Below are 25,710 nucleotides of genomic sequence, written 5' to 3' on the forward strand. Positions count from 1 at the left end.
AGCAAGGAATCTTTCCCTCAAGTTGTAGATTATTTGGAGCAAGGATGGAAGGGATATAAATAGAGAGAAACCATAGTAGCCATGGCATCTTGATGAGACGAAAGCTTCAAAAGAGAATTAAAAAACATGATATGGCTAATCATGCATCCAAGTACACTTACAAGAATACCAAGGCTAAGAATTACAATATGATAGTACTTGAGGATGTGGATGATGATATTATTGAAGAACCAATAGTGAGTGCACAAGCTAAATTTTAAGAGTATGATGAGAATCTTGATCTTGATCAGTCTTATGAGGTTGTAGATGGAATTCCATTTGACCCTAGTGGGTATGGTCCTTTTGATCTTGGTGGGATAAACTTACCTCTTGCTACCACTATCCTTTGTTCTATTTTGATAGATTCTTGGATAGGTTCAAAGATCCCTAATACACTTCATATGAATAGTACCATTCATGGAAATGATGTCTTTATTCAGGTAGATATGTTACACTATTTTTCCACTACTTTATGTTATACTACTCAGTTGTGGATATGTTACACTATTTTTCCACTACTTTCTAACAACCCATAAGAGTACAAACACCCAATGTGAAGAGGAAACCAACACTCAAGCGTGTCCATAGGTTTCTATACTATTAGCTAAAATTATGAGCTACAAGTGAACCTAATTGCTTTGGAAATAGGACCTATAGATATTGTGCTTGGGTGTGATTGGTTATGATTTCTCGCAATTGTACATGGAGTTTTGCTATTGATGAGTAGTCTATACATCTACAGGGAATCCCTAATACATCTAATTTTTAGCTTATTACCATTAGACAACTCAAGAAGGAGTATAAGAGACACTCACATATTTTTATTTTACACCTAAATAAAGAGGTAGAGGATCAATTCAAGAATCGATCAAGTATTCAGCTTTGAAAGCTCTACTTGAGGAGTACATGGACTTGTTTGAAGTAGCTACTTTATTACCTCCTAAGAGAGTAGTGGATCACCCTATCGATTATTTGGAGCCTCATTTAAAGTCAGTCAATAAGCCACCCTATAGATTGTCTAGATGTGAGCATGAAGAAGTAGCCAAGAAAATCAAAGAGCTTTTACAAATGGGATTCATTGAGCCTAGTCCTTCACCTTATGCATCTATGGTCTTGTTAGTGAAGAAGAAAGATGGATACTTTAGCATGTGTATTGACTATAGGGATCAAAAAAATATCATAGTGAAGAATATGTATCCAATTCCTAGATTTGATAATTTTCTTAATGAGCTCAAGGGGGACTAGGCTCTTTACAAGATTGACTTGAGATCTGTATATAATAAAATTTTTATGCGAGAGGGTGATGAAGTTCAAACTGCCTTTAGGATTGATAGTGGGTTATACAATTTCCTACTGATGCCATTTGGGCTTACTAATGCTACAACTACCTTCGAGAGACTGATCAATTAGATTTTGCAGTCTTTCCTCTTCCAGTTTGTCCTAGTCATCTTTGATGACATATTGATTTATAGTAAGACTCTACAGGACCATTTATCACATATGATGAATATTTTTTATATATTGAGGCACCATAGCTCTTTGCTAAGAAGAAGAAGTGCTCTTTTATGCAGACTCGGGTGGAATTCTTGGGTCATATTGTCAGTGAAAAAGGGATACATGATGATCATAAGAAGGTGCAGTGTGTCAAAGATTGGCCAACACATACCACCACTGCTTCACTTATAGGGTTTCTTGGTCTATCATCATTTTATTGCAAATTCATTAAGCATTATGCAGTTGTTAGTAGGTCCTTTGACTGACAGGTTGAAGAAAGAACCTTTCTTTTGGGATAGATAAGGAGATGGCTATAAATGTCTATGACCAAGAGATATTGCCTATTCTAGATGTGATAAAGAAATGACACCATTACTTGTATGGTTGGGGAGGTCAGTCATAATAATGTGTATGTATCACGTGGGTTCAACATAATTGATTTTTAAAATACTATTTTTATACATTTTTAACATACAGAAGGGTCCCATATAAAGGGGTTACTTACAAATTGAATAGAAAAGGGTTATGTTTTATTAAGGAAAATTTCACAGAGAATGATATTTATAAATAGGCCTTGAACGCTTGTGATATAGAGGGTATACATATAGTCAATTACTCGGGCTTGTATGGTAGTCGATTTAGAGTTCAAAGCAATCGTAGGATCCTAAAGCATTTGCTTACTTGGTCAAATATCACTCCTAAGCAGCATAGGTGGATAGCTACCTTGCAAAACTATGATTTTAACATCATTCATACGAGGGGAAAAGACAATGTGGTAGTGGCTGATTCTCTTTCTAGAATGTGGGCATGTCAGGTTTTAGCTATGATTGCGCTACATAGTGACCAGATTGAGGAGTTATAGGAAGCCTATCTTTTAGATGATGATCTCAACCATATATTTCAAAAATTTTAGCAAGGTCTTATGAAAGAAAGCTCACAATACCAGCTTAAAAATGGCCTATTTAGCTTAATAGTAAGATTATTATTCCTTCTACTTCTTTCAAGCTGAAAATTATTGAGGAGTTACATTCTTCGCCCATAACTCGGACACTTTGGAGTGTTTAATACCTATGGTAAGTTTAGCAAGCGCTTCCATTAGAAAGGATTGTGGAGAGATGTTAAGGACTATGTCATGAAGTGTATGCCTTGTCAGCAAAATAAGGATATCACCAATAAGCCAGATGGTTTGTTGCAACCATTGTATATTCATAAAGGGAAATGGATATATATTACCATGAATTTCATTATTGACTCACCTATTACCAAAAATGGTTGAAATAGCATTTATATAGTAGTGGATAGACTCACTAAGGCAACTCATTTTATTCCTACCAAGACCCTGTTCACTACTTCACAAGTGGCTAGTTAGTTCATAAAGTAGATCTTTAGATTACATGGATTACTACATGTGATTGAGCATGATAGGGATACCAAGTTCATGAGTAACTTTTGACAGACAGTATTCAACTACATGATTACTAATGTGGCTCCTTCTATAGCCTATCATCCAACCCGGAGATTGATGATTAGAGAGAGAGGATAAATAAGTGGTTGAAGACTTACCTTCACCATTTCTATCATGATGTGCAACACACATGGGATTCATGGTTACATTTGGTTGAGTTTGCCTATAATAATTCCACTTATGCTTGTATTGGAGTTTCACCCTTTGAGGCTATATATGGATACAAAGTGCCTCTACCCCAATTACTTTCAGTGAGAATATATATGGAAAAGGCTTTCCTTTATGTCTTCATTTTAGCAAATAACTCTTCATTACTTGCTTCACTTCTTATCTTTTATATAGTTAAAATCAGACTAGTACTCTGTGTCATCCATCCTTCTTTGCCATTGTAAATTAATTTTTGTGGGCAAAAAACTTTGGGAAGGGATGGATTATAAGAAGTTGGGAAGACATGTTTTAGTGAGAGAGTCATTAAATAATATATTGTCACACTGAGATAGGTATAAAAAGTGTGAGACATGTAAATTTTGACATCTATTTACCATAATACAATTATTGTCTCTCATCTCACCTGTTTGTACTTGGCTTTCATGGCTTCTCTCTCATCTTTCCTATCTTTCTAATACATCTCTCTCCTTGCCACTTATTATCTCTCCTCTTTTCTCTCTCTTTTTCTCTTCTTTATCTCACATATCATCCCTCTCCTTGATAATCTTACCCTATATTTTTATTAGACCTGGATTTTCCAAAGTGTTCACTACTCATTGTGATACTAGTAGACATGCCATTGGAGAAGTTTTATTACTCATTTTGATACTAGTAGACATGCCATTGGAGAAGTTTTATTACATGACCATGGGGTAATCGCCTTTGACAGTTGCAAGCTCAATAACAAAGAGGTGGCAATGAATGTTTATGACCAAGAGATATTGGCCATTCTTCATGTAAGGAATAAGTGGCACCATTATTTTTATGGCAGTTGATTCAAAGTGAAAAGTGATCATATAGCCCTCAAATATTTCCTATCATAGTCAAACCTCACTCTAAAGCAATGTAGTTGGGTAGCTATATTGCAGAATTATAACCTTGATATTACACATACAAGGGGCAATGACAATGTGTATGCTAATTCCTTATCCAGAATTTGAATACGCAAGGTTTCAACCATCGTAGAACTTCATAGTGATTAGATAGAGGAGCTCCATGAGGCCTATCTTTTAGATCATGAGTTTAGCCTTATAATTCAAGAATTATAGCAATACATTATGGATGAGAACTCCCGATATCATTTAAAAAATGATCTCATATGGTATCATGGCATGATTGTCTTTCCACACACTTTCCCATTTATATAGTAAATTATATAGGTGATGAATTCCTCACCTATAGTTGGTCATTTTGTTGTGTTTAAGACCTATGCCAAGATTGCTACAAGTTTTCACTGGAATGGCCTTTAGAAGGATGTCAAGACTTTTGTCTCTAGTTGTGTACCATGCCAAAAAAACAAGGATATCATATTGAAGCCAGGAGGTTTATTGTAGCCATTGCCTATCCTTGAAGGCAAATGGATGCATATTACTATATGGATTTTATCATTGGCTTATCGATATCCGCCAAGAAAGGATGGAGTAGCATTTATATGGTAGTGGATAGACCCATTAAGGCAACCCTCTTTATTCTCACAAAAGTTCAATATACAACATCTCAAGTAGCTAGTCAGTTCATGGAGCATATTTACAAGTTATATGGATTACCACAAGTCATAGTGCATGATAGAGATGCCAAGTTTATGACTAACTTTTGGTACATAGTTTTTAGTTTCATGGGTACTAAATTAGCTCCTTCTACATCCTACCATCCATAGACAAATGGCCAAACAGAGAAGGTTAATAAGTGGTTGGAGACTTACTTGAGACATTTTTTCCATGATGTGCACAATACATGGGATTCGTGGTTACACTTGGCAGAGTTTGCCTACATTAACTCCACCCATTCTAGCATAGAAGTTTTACCTTTTGAGGCTTTGTGTAGATACAAGGTACCCCTTCCAACATTTATTTTCAATTACAAGATAAATCCTCAAAGAAAGGAAGAATTGGACTACATGTAGGCTCCCCTTCAACAATGTAAAGTGAATCTAAAGAGAGACCAGGATCAAATGAAGCTTTATGCTTATGAGAAAAGCCAAAACCTAGAGTTCCAAGAAGGGAATTTAGTGGTTTTGAAAGTGCCCAAGTCTCATTTTTCCGCTCTTAAATATCATTCCATCACCAAATTGGCTCATAAATTTTATGGACCCTACATGATTTTGAAGATAGTGGGTGACTTAGCTTATTGGTTGGAACTTCCCTCATCTACCATGATTCACAATGCCTTTCATGTGAGTCACTTAAAGCCCTTTATTAAATCTACTATGGATTATGTAGAGGAGCTTCCACCAGTGGATGAGAAGGGCATTATTCAATATGTGCTTTAGGAGGTTATTGGCATGCAAGAGAAGAAGCTTAGGTCAAGAACAATCAAATAATATATGTGAGGATTACCCTTGGAAGAAGCTTCTTGGAGACTAGCTTTAATTATGGAGAAGTTTCCTTACCTCAAGGAAGCAAACTTGGCAAAATATTAGTCATTATGGCCTTGCTTCAATTTAGATAGATTACAAACAACTCTCTATTTTAAAGTAGATTTTATTTTGTACTATGGATAGCAAATAATAATATACATGAGCTGAAAGCATATTGAAAGAGCTTTCTACTAAAAGTTATTTCAGATTTACTATAGCAAGGTCCTCTAGTAGACAACATGCTATTTCATATCTTTAGCTCTCACTTGGCCAAGGATTCATGATCAAGTTTTGGATTTTCTCATTTTTAATTGATGTATATACAATGTACAAATTCTTGGATTTTTCACTGATTCATACCTTGTAATGGTTGAAACAAAGTAGTACTTTGTTTACTTATATCCCATACATTGTAATAAGTCCCAATTTTATTTTGAGGGATAAAAACATTCAAGTAGGGATAAAATGTAAGAGTTTGAAAATAATGTGAAAAATATAAATGTGGAGAAATACTAGCTATGTTGAGTAGTATATAGGGTGTAAGGGACTTTTATTTTCCATCACCAGCTAATACAAAGGTCTCTTCATCATACATATTCTCTCTCTTAGCTTCCATGGCTTCTCTTACCTCTTTCCTATATTTCTCTCTCCTCATTCAAACTTTCTCTCTTTTGTGCACTCACCTTCTCTCTCCACAGTATTCTCTCTTCTCTTTCTCTTTCCTAACTCACTCCTTTACAAAAATTATCACAATCGTAGTCTAGACATGCAGTCTTCTCTCTCCTTTTTCTCTCCCCTAGCTCACTCCTTTACAAAATTGTCACAATCATAGTCTACACCTTCATATCTAATCCATGAGAAGGCTTGGATCCCAGGAGAAGTGGTATCAAGTGTAGACTAACAATTAAGGTGCAATATCAAACTACAAAGTTGGCCAAATTCTAAGTTTAGTCTAGATTATCATTAATTTAGCTAAGCCCTTGTATCCACCTTTCTACTGATTCCTTTAAGGTGATTTTAAAAATTTGTTTGAAATACCACAACTACCAATGTAGTTGTTGTGTTTCTTAGGAGCTTTCAATATCCATCACCTACAATGAGTTCTTCTATACATAGAGCCTTACATTTGATGTCATTATGTATTTTTTGGGGTCATGAATATATATATGCATCACATGAGTCCAAAATAAGGGATTTTATAAAGCATCTTTTTTATACACTTTTTACATACAAAAGGGTGTCATATAAAGGGGTTATAAATTAAATTAAAAATAACACAACAAAAATTCACAAATAAGGATGTTTATAAATAGGCCTTGAAGGCACGTAATATAGATGATATATATGTAGTGAACTCCTTAAGGGTATTTCCCATGGCTTCCAAGGCATGTCAACCACAGTGTGTTTTTCTCCTTTGAGATCCTCACATTCATTTACATAGTTGTAGCTCTAGGCTTGCATATTTTTCAAGTGAAAGGCCTTTAAAAAGTGTCATATTATTATATTAAGGTGTATCACTCATTCCGCAACACTAGTTGTATACTCTTTCTCTTCTTTAACATGTACAATTTTTATATTTTTGCTTATCCCCTTGCCATAATGCATTATGTTGCATCTTATGTATACAAGTTTTCAAAATTCTCAATGTTAAGCTAAAAGAGCACCTTAGTATATTGTTCATAATAGCATCATAACTTATGTATTGAGGTTTAAATAGTGGTTTCCCCTCTCTATGCATGTGTATCTGCATGTGCATGCATATTTGTGCACATGTGTGAGTGTGTATGTGTGTGTGAAATTGTTCATGACTACACATACATGCGAAAAACACTTTCCCTACCACTATTCATATAACATATGCTACATAGAGCACATTTTTGTCACATACATTGCTTACAATTTGTACATGGCCTTCTATAAGCTCATTTGATATGGGCAACTAGAAATTACTGGGAAGTGCCCAAATATGTAATGGAAATTGTGGCATCCCACATAATTCCTCTACAAGTGCAATAGGCATACAACTATAATAGACATTGAACATGTCAAATAATTCCTCTACAACTATAATAGACATTGAACATGTCAAATAAGTCTTAGAATGGACTTTGAAACAAGCCCTATAGTTCCTCTAGAATAATGGGCATAGAAATATGACCACACATGTCATCTACTTGTGTGCTGATCAAAACATTTTATGTTCATGATAAGTGAATGCCTAGTTGAGAGAAACTTATCTATGCAAGAGTTTGCATATCTCATTACTCACATATCACATGAGATCAATGACCTTATTGCATGGTGCAATTAAGAGTTTTGAATTGTCTTCACAAAGGGATCTCAATTGTAACATAGACGGAACTATACAATTGGATCCTTGTTAACAACATACATGCATGTGATTTTTCAAACATATAAGAAGATTTTAGAAAATACCATGTAATAGTTTTGGAAGCTTCCATTCTTTTGGAAAAATCTCGCCACAGCAAATGCAATGTCCTCCACAGGCCTATAGGGGGTGGGCTGACCATAAGTTTGAAACCTGTAATGTTGTAAGTTTATTTCTTAATAATCAACACTTATACAATAAAAAACATTGGCATTGATTTCTATTGAACTTGTTTCCTATCATGTTCATGGATAAAAGTCCAAACTCTACTAACAGCCTACATTTCCATATCTTCTCCGAATTGGTGCTTTCCATGTTGGTATATAACATGGGACACACACATGCACACCGACTCTCTCCCTTCCTTGCTCCCTCACTTGCTTGCATAGATAACATGATTTCTTCTTTTTAAACATGGTTCATGGTTTCTTTCCCCAATGTCACATTGTAACTAAACCATGTCCATGTTCACTTTTGACATGTTGGTGTAGGAGTTTGCATGCAAGGGGATATTAGTGATGCAATGTAATGCATGTCAAACAAATATGTGCACACCGACTCTCTCACTTCCTTGCTCCCTCGCTTGCTTGCATAGATAACATGATTTTTTCTTTTTAAACATGGTTCATGGCTTCTTTCCCCAATGTCACATTGTAACTAAACCATGTCCATGTTCACTTTTGACATGTTGGTGTAGGAGTTTGCATGCAAGGGGATATTAGTGATGCAATGTAATGCATGTCAAACAAATATTTGCCTTTGAGTGGCACTATGCAAGCAAAACATGACTATTCTAGGTATATTACATCTCCAATTATATTTATGAGGAAATATTACATGATGGATGGTAAGATTCAACCCAAGAAGGTTTGATGTTGTTAGATTTGGGTATCCACCATTAGTGTCACTTAAGGGCATCAAAAAGAACTTTTCACTGGTGAAAAACCTTTGTCTACTAATTGGTTTTATATTTTTCACTAGAACATAGTGACATTTTATAATAAAATACAAAAAAATTCCTACAAAGAGAGAGCTAATAAAGGTTTTGTTAACTCATAGCTACTATACTCTCCATTTGAACTCATGCATGATAAAATATACGATCTTATGCTTGACATCTATACGTTCTTTCAATATAGTGTAATTACTATGTAATCTATAGAGCTCACCTTATAGACCTAGTTTTAAAATTGTGTTTTCATGACCCTTGATCTTTTATCACCTTGACATTTGAGCTTTCATTGATTTGACCCATTTTCCTAAGCCTAGACTTTTCACTCTCATGACCCTTCACTTCCCATGAACTTGAGCTTTCGTTGGCATTACTCTTCATTGTTAATTTTCTCATGTGAAAAGGTGCATAAGACCTTAGCTTACCTTCATGTTCTAGGATAATTCTTGATTCAATAAACAAATCAAATTTATTAGTTCCTATTAATGGTGAACCTTTCACACAATGTAGTAAACTATATTTTTAAGTTACCCTAAAACTTTTGTTTGCACCATTCAATTCTAAAATATGGGCTCAAATGACATACTTAATAGTTTTATTTATTTTTCATAAGTTGAAATATGACAATAAAATGGGTTGCTATGGAGGCATGGACGCGGTGTCTCCGTCTCGTTGTTCTACTGGAGTTGCGTCACCTCTGGGATTTGTCACAAGAAGGTGCACCATTCTATCATAATGAAATAATAGATATAGACCTAGTAAATTAGTGACAATAGTTCCTAGTATATATAACTGAAAATATATCAAACAATATCTACATTTAGTGGCACATAAGTGGGGAAGGTCATTGATCTAGGCTACATTTTATGTTATTTGGAAAGTGTTTTCCATGCAAATAATGCCAATTTTCACATTAACTATCAATATTAAGGCATATTATTTGGGGGCCAACCATTGTTTTTGGAAACATCCAAATAGTTCTTACATTTCAATCAAAGAGATTTTGATCAAAATATTTCCAATCGAAAATGTTTTGATCAAAATGCTGAAGCTCTAGGGTGAGCTACATTATATCCTCTTATGTCATTACAAGCACTTGTCAACTCTTGTGGCATCTATCTTGCACACTAGATTTAAACACAAAATTTTAGTATTATCCTATTATTGTTTGAGAGATTATCTCACACTTTAAGAATATATATAAAAACTTATCGATTAAGGTTAATACATAGACATTTACATCAAGTAGTCATAATAACTATTTAAATATATAAATATATACATAGATAAAATATTATTTTATATTAAGTACCAATTTAATGCATCAATAATTAGGTAGATTAGGTGTTATAATTAATAAAATTATATGAAATTATACCTAAAGTATACAAGTCATTGTCCTCTCTCTCTCTCTCTCTCTCTCTCTCTCTCTCTCTCTCTCTCTCTCTCTCTCTCTCTCTCTCTCTCTCTCTCTCTCTCTCTCTCTCTCTCTCTCTCTCTCTCTCTCTCTCTCTCTCTCTCTCTCTCTCTCTCAATCCTGATAGTCATAGTCATACTTTGCTACTTGTGATAGGGAATGCCCTATCCCATAAAGTCAAGATGATATAGATATAGAATTATGATAATCATGACATTTTATCAAAATTCACTATGAAAATAAGATTATTTTTATTTTATTGCATATTTTGTCTGTTTGCCATATCCATTGTGATGTAATTCATAGATTATTATATAAATAATATTTAGATGAATCTATGTAGTAAGAATAATATATAATAATATGTATCCACATGATAGTATAAATTATAAGATAATTTTATTTATTTGTAAATTACAAGTTTAAGCTTATTTAGTGTAGTAATTTTAAATGAAACATTAGTCTTTACTATTAAATTATTTTATTTAATATATTTATTATAAATAATTTTATAATAATAGATTTGAACTTTGTTATTTTCTTTATATAGTTCAATTTGAAAAAGCTTATCCTAGCTTTCTTAATAAGGCAATGGGATCTCACATAAAACAAGAGAATAACGTAAAAACTTAGTTTTGTTGTTTTTCCCCTATTTGAAGTCAAAATTCAGAGCTTTTGGAGTCATTTTAGGGGTTTTAGCACATTCAAGATGCAATGGTGATGTCAAAATGTTATAAATCAGCACACATAATTTTTTGCATCAACCATAACAAGCCAAAAAAACTCTTAACATATAAAACTTTGTAGTTTGATTGATATTTGTAACTAGGTATAATGCATGAATGTAAATAGTTGTATAATCAACATTTCATAATAGAGGATAGTAAACCATGGCATTTGTCATGGGGAAGATTGGGCCATATTGTGTGTCGTATCTTATTCTCTTTTTGAATTTTTGAACTTACTCAAATTCTTTTATGTTTCATAACATTGTTACTATTTAATATTTGACATGCTCAATTCATCACATGGTTTGCTTTGTAATATATATCTCTAATATGAAAATAAATAATCAATGGAATGCCATGCATTCCATCTTACTTTGTGTCTAACCATGGGGGCACATTTGTCTACTATTGTAGCTTGTAGTTCCAAATGGACTCCTCTACATCATAATTCTTGGTCTTGTAGATTGCCTGACTATCTTTAGGCTTAAGTAGACTATAGAAAAACATGCTAGGATGATGCATATATTGGTAGAGACAAGGTTTATGATCTCAACCACTGGAGCCTCTTACTTTAGGTAAATTTGAGTAGGCACATAATCCTCGTCATTATATGTAGGTATAAATTCCATGGCCAATCACATCACTCTACATGATCCTCATAAGCTTGGGCTCACAAATATGACTCAATTCACTTAATAGTGATAATCATGGTCTCTACATGAGCATTCTTATTGTTTAGGCATAATGACATAAGTCTCATAATGCTAGATACGATCATTCTCATAGATTGAGTGACCTTTATAAGGATTAGTATCCTTATAATCCCTATCATACATACTCGAGGGGTTCACTATATATATATATATATATATATATATATCTCACTGCATTCATGGCCTATTTATTAATATCCTAATCTGTGAAAATTTCTTGAAAAAAACACAACTCTTTTCAATCTGTAAGTAAACCCTTCACATGACACCCTTTTGTATGTAATATATATATATATAAATTGTATTTTAAAAACCCCTTATTTTGAACTCACATTATACATACATATATTCATGAGTGAACCTCCCAAGCATACATGCCAACTTTACCATATTCATCATACCCATTAGTAAAGTGGGTGTCCTCCCTATCATATCCATTATACTTGATGTCATCAATCGCATATGAAGATGTATAGTCTTCTTATATGACTCAATGTGTGTGACATCCATAAAATCTTATATGTATGCATGAGAATCCATTTCTCTTGTGTGAGAAGCATCTCAATGATGGCTAAGGGTTAAGCACACATGTTCAGGGCTTCCAACAAAACCAACTTGAGCATAAAATTTGTTGTATGCTCTTCAAAATTCTTGTGTGACACATCTATGAGCACATCCATTTGTGCTTAAGATATTAAGTCACTCCTCTAAAAACTTGCAGAATTCCCCTTTTAGAAAGAGCCCTCGTTTAATGATTAAGATATTAAGTCGGTCCTCTAAAAACTCCATGAATTATCCTTCCAAAAAGAGTATTCGTTTAGCGCCTAAGATATTAAGTCACTCCTCTAAAAACTTGTGGAATTAATGGGTCCATCAAAGTGGATTCTTTGAGTTTTTAATGTATACATCCATTAGCTTTCAACCTTCATAATGCCTCTCTGAGTCTTCAAGTGCCTTAACCAAGCTCCATTTCAACTAAATAAAGAAGAAAAGCCTTGCATTGTCATGACATTGAGATAAGCATTCTCCTTATCCAATAAGAATGGGCCACTCATGGAGATTAAGCATCATGTTTCTCCATAGCTCTCAAAATCATGTGTTAGCTAACCCAAGGCTCTTGTGGTAGTTGAACAACTAGGCATATCCCTAGCCCATTTAGAATATGTTAGGAAGGCTACATAACATTTAATCTCATAAAAATTTGTTCTCACATTTTACTTTCTCATGTGTGAGCATCAAGTAAGGAAAATCAATGGCCACAATGTAGGGAATCTGCATCTATTCCTAAATTTTTGGACAATACTAAGCATCAATAGTGACCCCTCTTCTTGGATGGCTAATATATCAAGGATAGTGTATAATTCTACTTTAATTTGAACTACAATGTTATGTCTCATTGCTAGAAGATTTTTCATTGAAGATATATTATCTTAGCAATTAGGCCCAATCAAGTAAGACTTCAAGCAAACTACCTATAATCAGCTTATGTATAACCAATGTACCTAAAGAGATGCAATGTTGTAGAGAATATGAGTTAAGCAAGCTGAGAGTGATCTGGTGTGAGTTTCACTAGATTAGTATCATGAGAAAAAATGAAGGTGAGTGAAGGAACTAGCATGCATGGATGACAAGCTTGAGATATTCAATCTTTTTCCTAAATAAAAACTTAAACACAATGAAAAACTTTATGTAAGCCAATAATACAACCTAGATCATTGGTACATTACCAATTGACCTTTTCTCTTTTAAAGAAGTCAAAACTTTTTTATTATTTACTCTTTTTATATTTTTTCCATTAACATGACTAGATTATATACAGTAATATGAATTCCTTGCTTTACTTGAAAATAATTTGATGTGTAAGTTTTGAAAACTAAATTATCAAGACTCTATATATTTGTATGGTGATTAAGAGTTTTCTTTAAGTTGACTATACATTTTCTTTGTTTAAAACAAATTTCTCAAATTCTAGTATCTTAATAATTGGAACTTTTGCCACATATTCTAAAATATAAATCCATGTTGATTCTTAAAATCCATGGTCAAGTACTTTATGAAGCACCTGACTATGCATGGATCTTGATAATTATTATTAGTATATGGCATATTTGCTTAATATGTTATTGCCCCCCTTAAAAGACTCCTCCCCTCCCTCTTCTTGTCCTTTCTTTCTCCCTTTCTTAGAGGATTCTTTTTCACGTACTAGTCATGTTTTGGCTTCCTTGAGAGAATAGATGATATGATATTTTGATTATTCTTTTGGACTTTTATCATCTCTTCCTCCTTTTACCTATCTTAAAAACAAGTCAAGTTTAGGTAAAGCCCGTGACTCAACATGCAAGTTCCATGAAGTGATATTTTTCAACCTCGAGGATAGGCTATTATCTATTATGCAAGCCTAACATATCTTCTACCTAAAATGATGTTCGAAGTCTCTCTTTTCAATCACCCTATATGATCTTAAGGAAGAAAGTTGATCAAATCAAGAATACTGGAAATAAATGCCCAATGTAGAATAAAAATCAAGGTGCTCTTTCTCAACCAAATATAGTATAACTCCTAACACGATTGTTGTTTCATTGCTAAAGCCCATTGAGATTTTTTTCAAATATCCAATATTTATGGTTTTGGTGTTAACATGTAATGACCAATCATATAGTCAATCGTTAAAAGTATGCTATATAAGTCAATGCACAATGAAAATAATAAAGTCTCCATGCAAGTCATAAAAAACACAATATGAGTATGCAGCCATGTCAAGAAGTGAATTTAAGAGAGAGAAAGAGGAGAGAGAATACTACAAAAGAAAGAGAGTAGAAGAGAGAGTGGACGAGGAGAAAGAAATGAGAGAGAAAGGTTGAAAAGAAGTAAGAAGCCATTGAAGCTATGAGCAAGGTAATGAGGAGAGAGACAATAATGCATTAATGTGTCAAAAGATAAGAAAAATTACATATCCCTTCCTTTTATACCTATGCCAATGTGACATGGTATTACTATTATTCTCACACTAAACCACTATACTTCCCAACTTCTTACAATCCATCCCATCCCGAAGGTTTTTGCCCTTTAAAAAAAACTTACAAAGATTGGGAAAGGATAGATGGAACAAAGTACTACTCTATTTTCGGCTTTACAATGTGAAAAGAATGAAAGATTAAAGACATACGGACTGAAGTGAAGGAATAGAAGTAAGCCTCAGCTATATACATGATCAAGAGTGCTTCAAAAGTACTTGGAGCCTTAAAAACTTCACTTGATGAACTCAAAATAAAGTAGATAGCTTGTTGTATATAAACAAACCTTGCTGAAACAAATTTTCTATAACTTCTAGTAGAAGTATCCAAATGAAGTGTGCCACATGTCGAAATGTAGCTCTTGAAGAGTACTTTGACCCTATGTAGGTGGCATAATTTTAAAAATTAGGAAGAATAAAAAAATTCTAAAATAGTCTACTCTTAGGTTCTTGTCTACACCATAACTGGCTCCAGAGTCAGTAAGCTTCAACCACTAATGTATCCCATAGGTAAGGAAACTCATCTAGTATAGAATCAAGCCTCCAAGAATCTTCCTTAGGTGGTAAACCTCTCCATTTGATCAAATATTCAATGATGGAGTGAGATCGAAGCTTCTTCTCACACTAATGTGTGACAACTTTTGGGATGTACTAAATAAGACTGTTAACTCCAGCACGAAGAAAGCAAAAGAAAATAAAAAAGACGTAGGGAAAAGGCGGAAAAAAGGTAGCTCGAATGAAGGAAGAAGAGGAGAAAATGCCAAAAGCGTAAGGGCAACCTCAAAAAGCCCAAGGCAGATGAAAAAGGGAAAAGGTGCATGTTAAAATACAAAGTCACATCCTAAAATCTTGTAAAAGAGTGCCATGCAGTGGAAAATCCGAAAAGCTAAAATAAAAGACAAAGACAAAGGCCAAGGCAAGAGAAATGGAAGACAAAGGCGCACAAGGAAAAGCGCAAGACAAAACTTTTGTAAAAGAGCGCAAGCGCATCACGGTTTAATTCAAGGAGCACTGGACTCTCACATGTGCAATTTGTAAATGTAGATGGGTGGTGGAAAGGAAGCTAGGATGATAAAAGGACAATGGGAAAAAGGGCCTAGGCTACAGCCGGCCATGTAAAAAAGGGAAAGGGGGATGACCGCCCAAAAGGGATTTAGGGTTTTGTATATAAAGTTGAAAAGTGAATGAGAAGCTCATTCTTGTGTGTGGCAAAAAGTGGCTCTCCTCCTCTTCTTCTTCTTCTTGTTCTTGCTTGCTTGAGCTTGTGCTTGAGAGAGGGAGTGTGAGAGTGTGAGGGAGTGAGTGGGTGAGGGTGAGGGACCGTGGAGTGAAGAAGCTCTCCATCTTCTCCTCTCTTCTTCTCTTCTCTTCTCTTCTCTTCTCTTCTCTTGCTCGCGGTGATGGAGCTTGGAGTGTGGAGCTTGAGGATGGAGCTTGCTTGAAGCTTGCACTTGGATTGTGGAGCTACCGGAATGTGCGGGAGAGGAGGTAACTCGAACGATATGGAGGTAAGCTCACTACAACCATAGATATAGATGGCGCATCGGCTATGTGAGAGGTAGCCATTAGTGCTCGGCTTGTAACACTTGAAGCAATAAGCGGTCCGTGGGTCTTGGCGGTAGAGTGAAAGCTCCTACAAATACCTTCTTCATTCAATAGGTAGTAGCTCATCAATTGTATCAATAGGATCACCATTGAAAGGCTTGAGCTGACTAACATGGAATATATTAGGAATCTTAGTGGAAGAGGGTAGCTCCAATTTATATGCCAAGTCTCCAATGTGCTTTAGGATCCGGTAGTAGGGGCCATAAAATTTGTGAGCAAGCTTGTTTACTAGATCCATCTTTCAAAGTAGAATATCGAGACTTGGGCACCTTCATCAAAACCAATTCTCCTTCTTAGAACTCTAAAGGTCACCTCTTCTTATATGCATACATCTTCATTTGGTCTTGGGCTTTCCTAAGATTCATCTTACATTGTTGAAGAAGGGTCTATTCTTTCCAATTCTTCTTTCCCATGAGGATTGATTCTTTCATTGAAGATGATTGTGGGTAAGGGCACCTTATAACCATACATAGCCTCAAAGGGTGAAACTCCAATACTAGCATGAGTGGAGTTATTGTAGCAAACTCAGTCAAGTGTAACCAAGAATCCCATGAATTCTGAACATCATAATAGAAATGGCAAATGTAAGTCTCCAACCACTTGTTTACCCTTTCTATCTATCCATCAGTTTGTAGATGATAGAATGTAGAGGGAGCCAATTTAGTACCCATGGATGTGAATACTACCTACCAAAAGTTACTCATGAACTTTGAATCTCTGTCATGAACAATCACCTATGGTAATCCATGTAATCTAAAAATTTGCTCCATAAACTGACTGGCCACTTGAGAAGTAGTAAATTGGGTCTTGGCTAGAATGAAATGGGTTGCCTTAGTAAGTTTATCCACCACCATATATATACTATTCCATCCCTTTTTTGTAGTAAGCAAGCTAGTAATGAAATCCATGGTAATGTGCATCCATTTGCATGTGGGAATAGGTAATGGATGCAACGAACCACCTGGCTTATGGGTGCTATCCTTATTCTACTGATAAGGCATTATGCACTTCATGATAAAATATTTGACATCTTTCCACAGTCCTTTCCAATAGAAGATTTTACTAATCCTATCAGTTTTGAAAACTCCAAGGTGTCTAGCTAAAGGCGAAGAATGCAAATCCTCCATAATTTTTTGTGTAAAAGAAGAAGTAGAGAGAATGAGAATCTTGCCATTTAACCATATTAGCCCATTTTGAAGCTAATAATGTGAGTTATCTTCCATGAGACCTTGCTGTGATTTTTGAAAAATATAGTTGAGCTCTTCATCCAAAAGATAAGCTTCCTATAATTCTTCAATCCAATAACTATGTAGATCAATCATTGATAAAACTTTGCAGGCCCACATACAAGAAAGAGAATCAACCACTACATTGACTTTTTCCCTCGTATGAGTGATGTCAAATTAATTTTGCAATGTAGCTACCCACTTACGCTACTTAGGAGTAAGATTGGATTGAGTGAGGAAATACTTAAGGGCCATGTGATCACTTTGAACTCTAAATTGGCTGCCATACAAATAATAGTGCCATTTCTTTATTGCATGCAAGATAGCTGACATCTCTTGGTCATAAACATTCATAGCCATTTCCTTATCTGTAGGCTTGTGACTTTCAAACACAATCACTCCATACTCCTATAACAAAACAACCCCTTATGCCTCGGCCACCAATGGCATCACACTGTACGGTAAACTCCTTCAAAAAATCTTGGCATGCTTGAATAGGAGCAGAAGTAAGGAGTTCCTTTAATTGGTTGAAGCTACTATCAGCAAGAGCATCCTAAAAGAAAGCTTCTTTCTTTAAGTTATCAGTCAAATGACCTGCAATAGCCATATAATGTTTGATGAATTGGCGATAAAATTAAGATAGACTAAGAAATCCTCTAAGTGAAGTAGTGGTAGTAGATGTTGGCCAATCTTTAACACACTTCACCTTCTTGGGGTCAACATGGATCCCTTTTTCATTGACAATAGGTCCCAAGTATTCCACTTTAGAATGTATGAAAGAGAATTTCTTCTTCTTTTAGCAAAGAGTCTGTGATGCCTCAATACATCAAAAACCTGCCTCATGTGTGATGAATGGTCATGAAGGGTCTTATTGTAAATCAAAATGCCATTAAATAAGACCAAGACAAACAAAAGAGGAAAGGCTGTAAAATCTTGTTCATCAAGCTCTAGAAGGTAGCTAGAGCATTTGTAAGTCCAAATGGCATCACTAGGAAATGATAGAGCCCTTGATCAGTCGTAAAAGTAGTTTTGATTTTATCACCCTCTTGCATAGGGATTTGATGATACCTTGACCTCAGGTCAATCTTTGTAAAGAATGTAGCCTCCTTAAGCTCATTAAGTAAATCATCAATTCTAGGTATTGGGTACTTGTTCTTCATTGTAGTCTTGTTAAGATCCCTGTAGTCAATACACATCCTGAAAGACCCATCTTTCTTTTTAATCAACAAGACATCGGAGATGCATAGGGTGAAGCACTAGGTTCAATGAATCCTATTTCAAGAAGCTCCTTGATTTTCTTGGCTACTTCTTCATGCTCACACTTGGACAATCTATAAGGTGGCTTATTAATTGGCTTTGAGTTGGGCTCCAAATCAATGGGGTGATCTACTGCTCTCTTGGGTCGCAATGAAGTAGGCACTTCAAACAAATCCTTGAACTCCTCAAGAAGAGCTTTCAAAGCTGGGTGACTTGCTAAATTTGTGGATTGATCTTCAACCTCTTTATTCAAGTGCAAAAAAAATCTATGAGCACCTCTTGTACTCCTTTTTAAGTTGTCGAATGGTGATAAGCCGAAAATCTGATTTACTAGGAATTCCCTGTAAATGGATAAGGTGTCCATCAAAGATAAACTCCATATATAGCTGTGAGAAATCCATAGTAATTTTTCCCAATGTCATCAACCCATCACAACCGAGTACAATATCTAGAGGCCCCATTTCCAAGGTTATTAGGTTTACTTTTGCTTCATAATTTTCAGCCAACAGTAAAGAAACTTGTGGGCATAAATATCTAGAGACCCCATTTCCAAGGTTATTAGGTTTACTTTTGGTTTATAATTTTCAGCCAACTATAAAGAAACCTGTGAACATATTTGAGTGCTGATTTCTTCTTCACCATTGGCCACCTAAATTCTTATGGGTTATTGTAAGTCAATGGGAAGACAATTCAGCTTGTCCATAATGGACTTATTCACAAACGTGTGTACTACCACTATCTATTAGGATGAACATGTCATTCCCATGAATATTACCCTTCGTACGAAGTGTATTAGGGCTCCAAGCATCCATGGAAATGGACCAACTAGTGGCGGTAAGTGGCTCATCATAAATCCCTCTTGGGTCAAAAGGAACACTCCCACCTAGATCAAAAGGAAAAGAGTTGGTAGGATCATAAAAATATTCTTGCCCAACTTCTTCCTCAAGATCATCATTTTCAGTAGTAGGTACGAATGCATTGGCCTCATCAATGTCATCTTCAGAATCCTCAAAGACTAACATACTATGAACCTTGGCTTTGGCATTTTTTAATACACACTTTGTGGCATGATCAGCTATATACTTTTTCACACATTTGAAGCATAAGTCTTTTTCCTTTCTTTCTTTGTAGAGGTCCATAAGAATAGACTTTGGATTCACATTGGTTGAAATAGATTTAGGCTTGATGTCCCCTTATTTGAAATCTACTCTTGGACTGTTTGTTGTCCTAAAATTGCTTTGAGGTCTTGAAGCATTGAATGATGGATAAGTCAACACTCTTAAGCTCCCACTTGGTGCATGATTGTTTCCATGAACATTGCAAACTTGTCCCTATTTTAAAACAACCATTGGATATCCATAACTAGGTTGAAATGGGGACTCTTTTCTATATTTCCTTCCATAGCACTCCTCAAGCTCAATAGCTTTGAAAAGAGTGGTAGGGTTTTTCGCCATAACATCAGTTGTTTGATAAATATGGCTCTAAACCATACATGTACTTGTGGAGTTTAGCTTCATCACTAAAGCTCTCTACATACATGGTAAGATTGAGGAACTGGTTGATATGCTCTTGTACACTTAGGTCTCTTTACTCTTATCCATACCAGTTCCATGCCAATTTCTCTTTTTCAAGAGGAGAGACAAAGACCTCAGCTATAAGTGTCTTGAATGCATCCCAATTCTCTACAAGTCTGTTCTCCTTCTTAATGTATGTCCACCAAGTATGTGCAAATCCCTCCAAATGCAAGGATACAAAATGAATCTTCATATCATTAGTTCTAGCGAATATATCAAAGATTCCAATTTGGAAATCCATTCCTCTAGATTAGATGGTGAAGATGATTGACCATTGTACTTTGCCAAAATAATCTTATCGCTCAACTCTCTATCATGAAAGGGTTACTGTCCCAAAATAGACTGCAAGTGATGATTGACCATTGTACTTTGCCAAAATAATCTTATCGTTCAACTCTGTATCATGAAAGGGTTACTGTCCCAAAATAGACTGCAAGTATTATTAGGCATGGAATGCCCAAAATAAGATGGAACTCCCAATAGGTGCCTGAGAGCTAGTATGAAACCTTTCCATTGTTGGTAGAAATCTCTAGGAAGTTGGGTATTCAACCCAAAAGCTTGGGAATTAGCACCATTTAGACTCCCCAAATAGTCATCATACCTTTGTGAAGTCTCACCTACTTCATATTGGCTATTTGGAATACCCATTTTTCCAATGATACCATGACCTTGACCATTTTGGTTAGGTGGTTGAAGTGGGTCTGAGGGTTTACCATGAGCTTTCTCCTTAGCTTCATTGGTTCCCATTTGTATTTGCATCCATTGGAAGAATTGAACCATTATTTGAGCATTAGATTCTACTAGCTTGTCAATGGAAGCCTTTGTTTGGGTAGTGGAATCCACCAACTTTCCAATGGAAGACTTCATTTGACTAGTAGACAATACCATTTGCTCCAATCTAGATATCAGCTCCATATGTCATTGGGCATGCCTATTCTCATGTTCACATATGGTATTGTTGATGAGTGCACTTATTTTCCCATACACTTGAAGCTCTTCAGGGCCCTCTTGAGTCATATTACCATGATAGAGTCTCTAATTTGTTGTGCATACTCATCTTGGGTCTTGTCTTGCCTTTATGTCCTGCCATAATAGTGCAATCCTACAATATCCCCTGTCGGAAAATTGGCTATAACTTGAGCTAAGAAATTCTGATTCCCAAAATTTTTGATTCAAATCAAATCCAATGATGCCCTGTTTTAAAAGAAATATAGCACATCATAACAGGTTTAGGATAGAAAATTTTGCAATTCATTCTCTGAGTTAGAACTGTCTAGGCCTACACCCTATTTCGACGTGTAAATACCTTGTTTCCACCTGTAAGAGTAAAATGGTGGTCCCAAATGGCTAGCAAACCCTATAAGAGGCTGAATAGGACCTATGGCCACCCTGTAATACCTACACCTATACTTCAGTAATGAAGTTGGTACCTATAAAGACCTGTATATACCTTGTACTGTCCTGTAAATTCCCTATTTTACCTTATTCTACTCTTGAAGGTACTTGAGACTTTGAAAGTGCTTCAATATTCAATTCTCCAATCATTGTACACCTTTTTCCTTAATGGAAATATCAACATGGCAGTGACATACTACTTTAATAATATAGTAGGCATATGACTTAAAAAGTGTGAATAAGTAAAGGAAATTTTTGTGAAGTCTAATGGTGGCACCAACCTTAGCTTACCTAGATGTCCATCATGCTTAGAAATAGCACATGACTTTACAAAAGTGTGAGCAAGTCCATTGGCAATGGAAATCTTTGTTAATTCTTATGGAGGGAAAAATATATAACTTACCTAGTGGCAATTCTTAACTTTCAACCAATAATGTGTGCATTCATCTCCCTAGTTAATAGCACACTTTCATTTTATGATGATGTCTTGGCTAGTTTTGTTAGTATATAGCAATGTATGTCCATCTCTTTTGGAAGGAAACAATATTACTTGTTTCTTCAAACAATGGATTTACCACTATGTCAATGAGGGATTTGAGCCCTTACAAATACTTCTACATAATCACAATCCCTCTCACAAAAAAAAAGAAAAAAAGAACGCATCCTTAATATGTGTATGCAAGCTTATTTCTATGCTGAATTGAAGTACAAAATGCTTAAATTTCAATGCATGTATCTAATTTATATGCCAAAGAAAAGATGCCTACTATCTCAACCAACAAATGCTAATATAAGTTGATTATCTTGGAAACTAGATGGCACACTACTACTACATAGATATGTAGATGAGATGTAGGCATTCCATGCACATAAAAAACTAATGGAATACAAAGCATGAAGGTAATTGCATTAGATGTATATGTTCAAAAGGAAAAGCTTACCATCCTGTCCAATTCTCAGTCCATATTTTGGGCTTGCCTTCACTATTTGGATAAAAATCGTCGCAATAGTAGTCATTGCAAGTATCAATCTATATATATTTCAATCATTATCAACTCAATGAGAAAATATCCCATTATTAGCACCAAGATGGTAAGATAAGCATAGTTAATGCACTTTAATATCGTTTTTTGTCTACACATATGTGATAGGTTGCAAAATAGTTTGAATATTTTATTCAAGCTCATCAAACTTTCTATTCTTATATAGTAAGTGTTGAGTAAAATATGCTTTCTTTCATGATCTCATTTGATTGAAATTCAAACTCAAGCCCCAATAAAGGGGGACCTCCAATATGGAGGTCAAGGTAACTTAACTCCAAGCACTTCTTTTCCAAATGTAATCTTCACTTTTCACCCATAATGGACATTGAAAATGTTGGTGTATCAAACTCTCCTTCAAGCATTTTCTACAAAGCTAATGCATTGCTACCAATCTAGATCTTATTTAAGTATCAGTGTGCAAGGTTTTTAGTGCTCCACAATTATTTTGGAATATTCTTTTGAGAAATGAAATTCTCAAGTTTAATATTTAAATATTGTAGATTTGCAAGCTAAGTTTTATGTAATTTGGTCAATCTTTGCTAATAACCTTTCCCTTAAAGTTAACCCACATACAATTGGTCTCTTTACTCTATAGAGGCAAAATTTTACACTAACTTAACTAGCTCACTTGTCCCCATGCTCCTTAATTATTAGGTTTAGCGCCCTGCAAACTTATTTGCCATAATAAAGGTTTGATTTACCTATTTTCATATGATAATTTGGAATAGCTAGTCCACATGCATGATGTATCTAGGTTCTTAGCTCATGCTTGTATAAGACATGCATGACAATGTATGCTTACCAATAGACACATAAGTAAACACATGATTGTAGATCTATAAGTCTATAGCATGTATGCATGGATGGACACATCAATAATAACATACATATTCATGGATACATAAGATCATACCACAGGATTAGGAGCATCAGATTGGCGACACATTATCCAAGGCACACCTGTGTTGAGGGAGATTGCTGTATTTGCTGCCCACATGGCATATGCATACTCTGGTGAGCCCCTTGGCCAAGCATTAAACTCATTTTCTATCTGGAATTTTGAATAGACAACATAAGCGGCCCAAGTGGAATAAATCAAGCTAACATAGTGCTTGTGATGTAGTGTACCTGTGCCATTATGATGGGTCCACCTTGCCATGCAAAAAGTTTTTCGTTTTTCATCATATCCACAATCTTCTTCACAAAACGCTTCATTTCTGCCTATAATTGGTTTTGGAAAAACATTTGCAAAAAGTGAAATGATCATTTCACCTAATGTACACTATTCAAATAAACAAATCTTTTCAACTATTTGCATCAAAGTAAACATGCAACTTTTTTTTTTGGGTATCAGAATAATGACCTTAAAAAGACACAAACCCTTCTCCTTGATAACCTTTTGGTTATCATTTTGTTTTAATTAAAAAAATATTTGCTTTATAGAATCATTAGTCAACTGAATAATTTTTCCCTCATATTAAAATATAGTAATTTGATATTAGTACAATCCTAATACAACATTAATATTATTTAACCATAAGTGTTTATATCCTTACAAGTATAAGTGAGGCTATCAAACCTAGCTAGCATGCCACATTTTGAAAGTCTACTATAACCGACCTAGCCATCTCTTACCATATTGATTACATAATCTGTCAAACTTTCATGGGTCGATCCTTTGTAAAGAGGGACTCCATGTTCATATAGGCTTGTGTCCTATGACGAGAAATGTGCATAAAAAATAATGTATTTCTCAAATTGTCCCACTTACAATGTGCTATTTGAAATAGTGTTTTGATTGTGAGAAGGTGATGAATGGTCTATTGAACAAATCGAGCCCCTTTGTGTCTTTCTATGGTATATAGAAAAATTATCAAAATACCTTGTTCATTCATTTGCAAGGAAAAGCATCTACTATGTACATTAAGAGTAGAAAAGGCCTTTGCAAACTAAAAAACAATGTATGCATGAGAACTTAGTACCCAAAAGAGGGGTAATGTGTATTGGTTGGATCTACATTGTTCTTTTTTTCTTCTTTTGGGGGGGGGGGGGGGGGGGGGGGGGGGGGGCACGTTTACAAAAGCTATTGTTATATAAGGAGTCATTACAAAAACCTTAGATCTTAAAATTTTATAAGTTATTTACCCTAGAAATGTAAAACCTTTGCTATAAAACTCATTCCGATTTGTAGTTTCATAGTTTGTTCAACTTTAAACCTCAGTGTTTGATAAGTTGCACTAAGTGAATGCATATTACCTTGAAAGGAACATTATCTGTGCGTAAGACAACATGAGGCTCGAGGTACAACCACACTGGTAATCCTCTATTATTATTTTGTAAAAAAAAAGGGAGCAAGTTAATGATCGATTGCAATGAACTTCTGCACATCTATAGATACTATTATGTTATTTACATGGATTTACCCACCCAAATTTCCATTCAGAGGCAATGAAAGGTCCGATGCGCAAGTTCAAAAGAAGTCCTGCCTTTTGCACCATTTTTATAAACCCCACGAGATCCCTTCTACCTCTGAAGTCAAACTATAAACAAAGTTTGAAATTTTTTTTAAAAATGAGAGAGAGAGAGAGAGAGAGAGATTGTGTGTGTGTGAAGGAATAATTCAATTACTAACAATAAGTAACAAGCATAAAAAAGAACACAAATAGGTTTGAACTACATGTTTTATGCATGTTACTTATGCATGTTACTTATGAATACAAATAGAAATCTAACTACATGTGTAAGCATAAACATGGCATCAATTGAATGCTATTAATCATTTGGAAAAGATGAAATAAAACATGATGCCAATTGAAGTTGTGACTTTTAAAGAATTT

General features: G+C 35.0%; 1 protein-coding gene across 1 annotated transcript in view; it reads right to left on the reverse strand.

The window, feature by feature from the left end:
- The window catches only part of LOC148012824 (beta-galactosidase-like), a 56,405-nt gene that overhangs the window by 22,857 nt on the left and 7,838 nt on the right, over positions 1–25,710 (reverse strand). The window contains exons 4-9 of the mRNA XM_087669073.1: positions 25,301–25,413; positions 25,130–25,196; positions 24,002–24,094; positions 23,787–23,924; positions 22,772–22,860; positions 7,998–8,103 (exon numbers count right to left, since the gene is read on the reverse strand). Coding sequence (XP_087525199.1) covers positions 7,998–8,103; positions 22,772–22,860; positions 23,787–23,924; positions 24,002–24,094; positions 25,130–25,196; positions 25,301–25,413 — 606 coding nt within the window. The remainder of the gene's footprint in view (positions 1–7,997; positions 8,104–22,771; positions 22,861–23,786; positions 23,925–24,001; positions 24,095–25,129; positions 25,197–25,300; positions 25,414–25,710) is intronic.

Source organism: Lygodium microphyllum, chromosome 27, assembly GCF_053477565.2.
Source record: "Lygodium microphyllum isolate KBCC chromosome 27, Lygodium_microphyllum_v1.1.10, whole genome shotgun sequence".
NCBI lineage: Eukaryota > Viridiplantae > Streptophyta > Polypodiopsida > Schizaeales > Lygodiaceae > Lygodium > Lygodium microphyllum.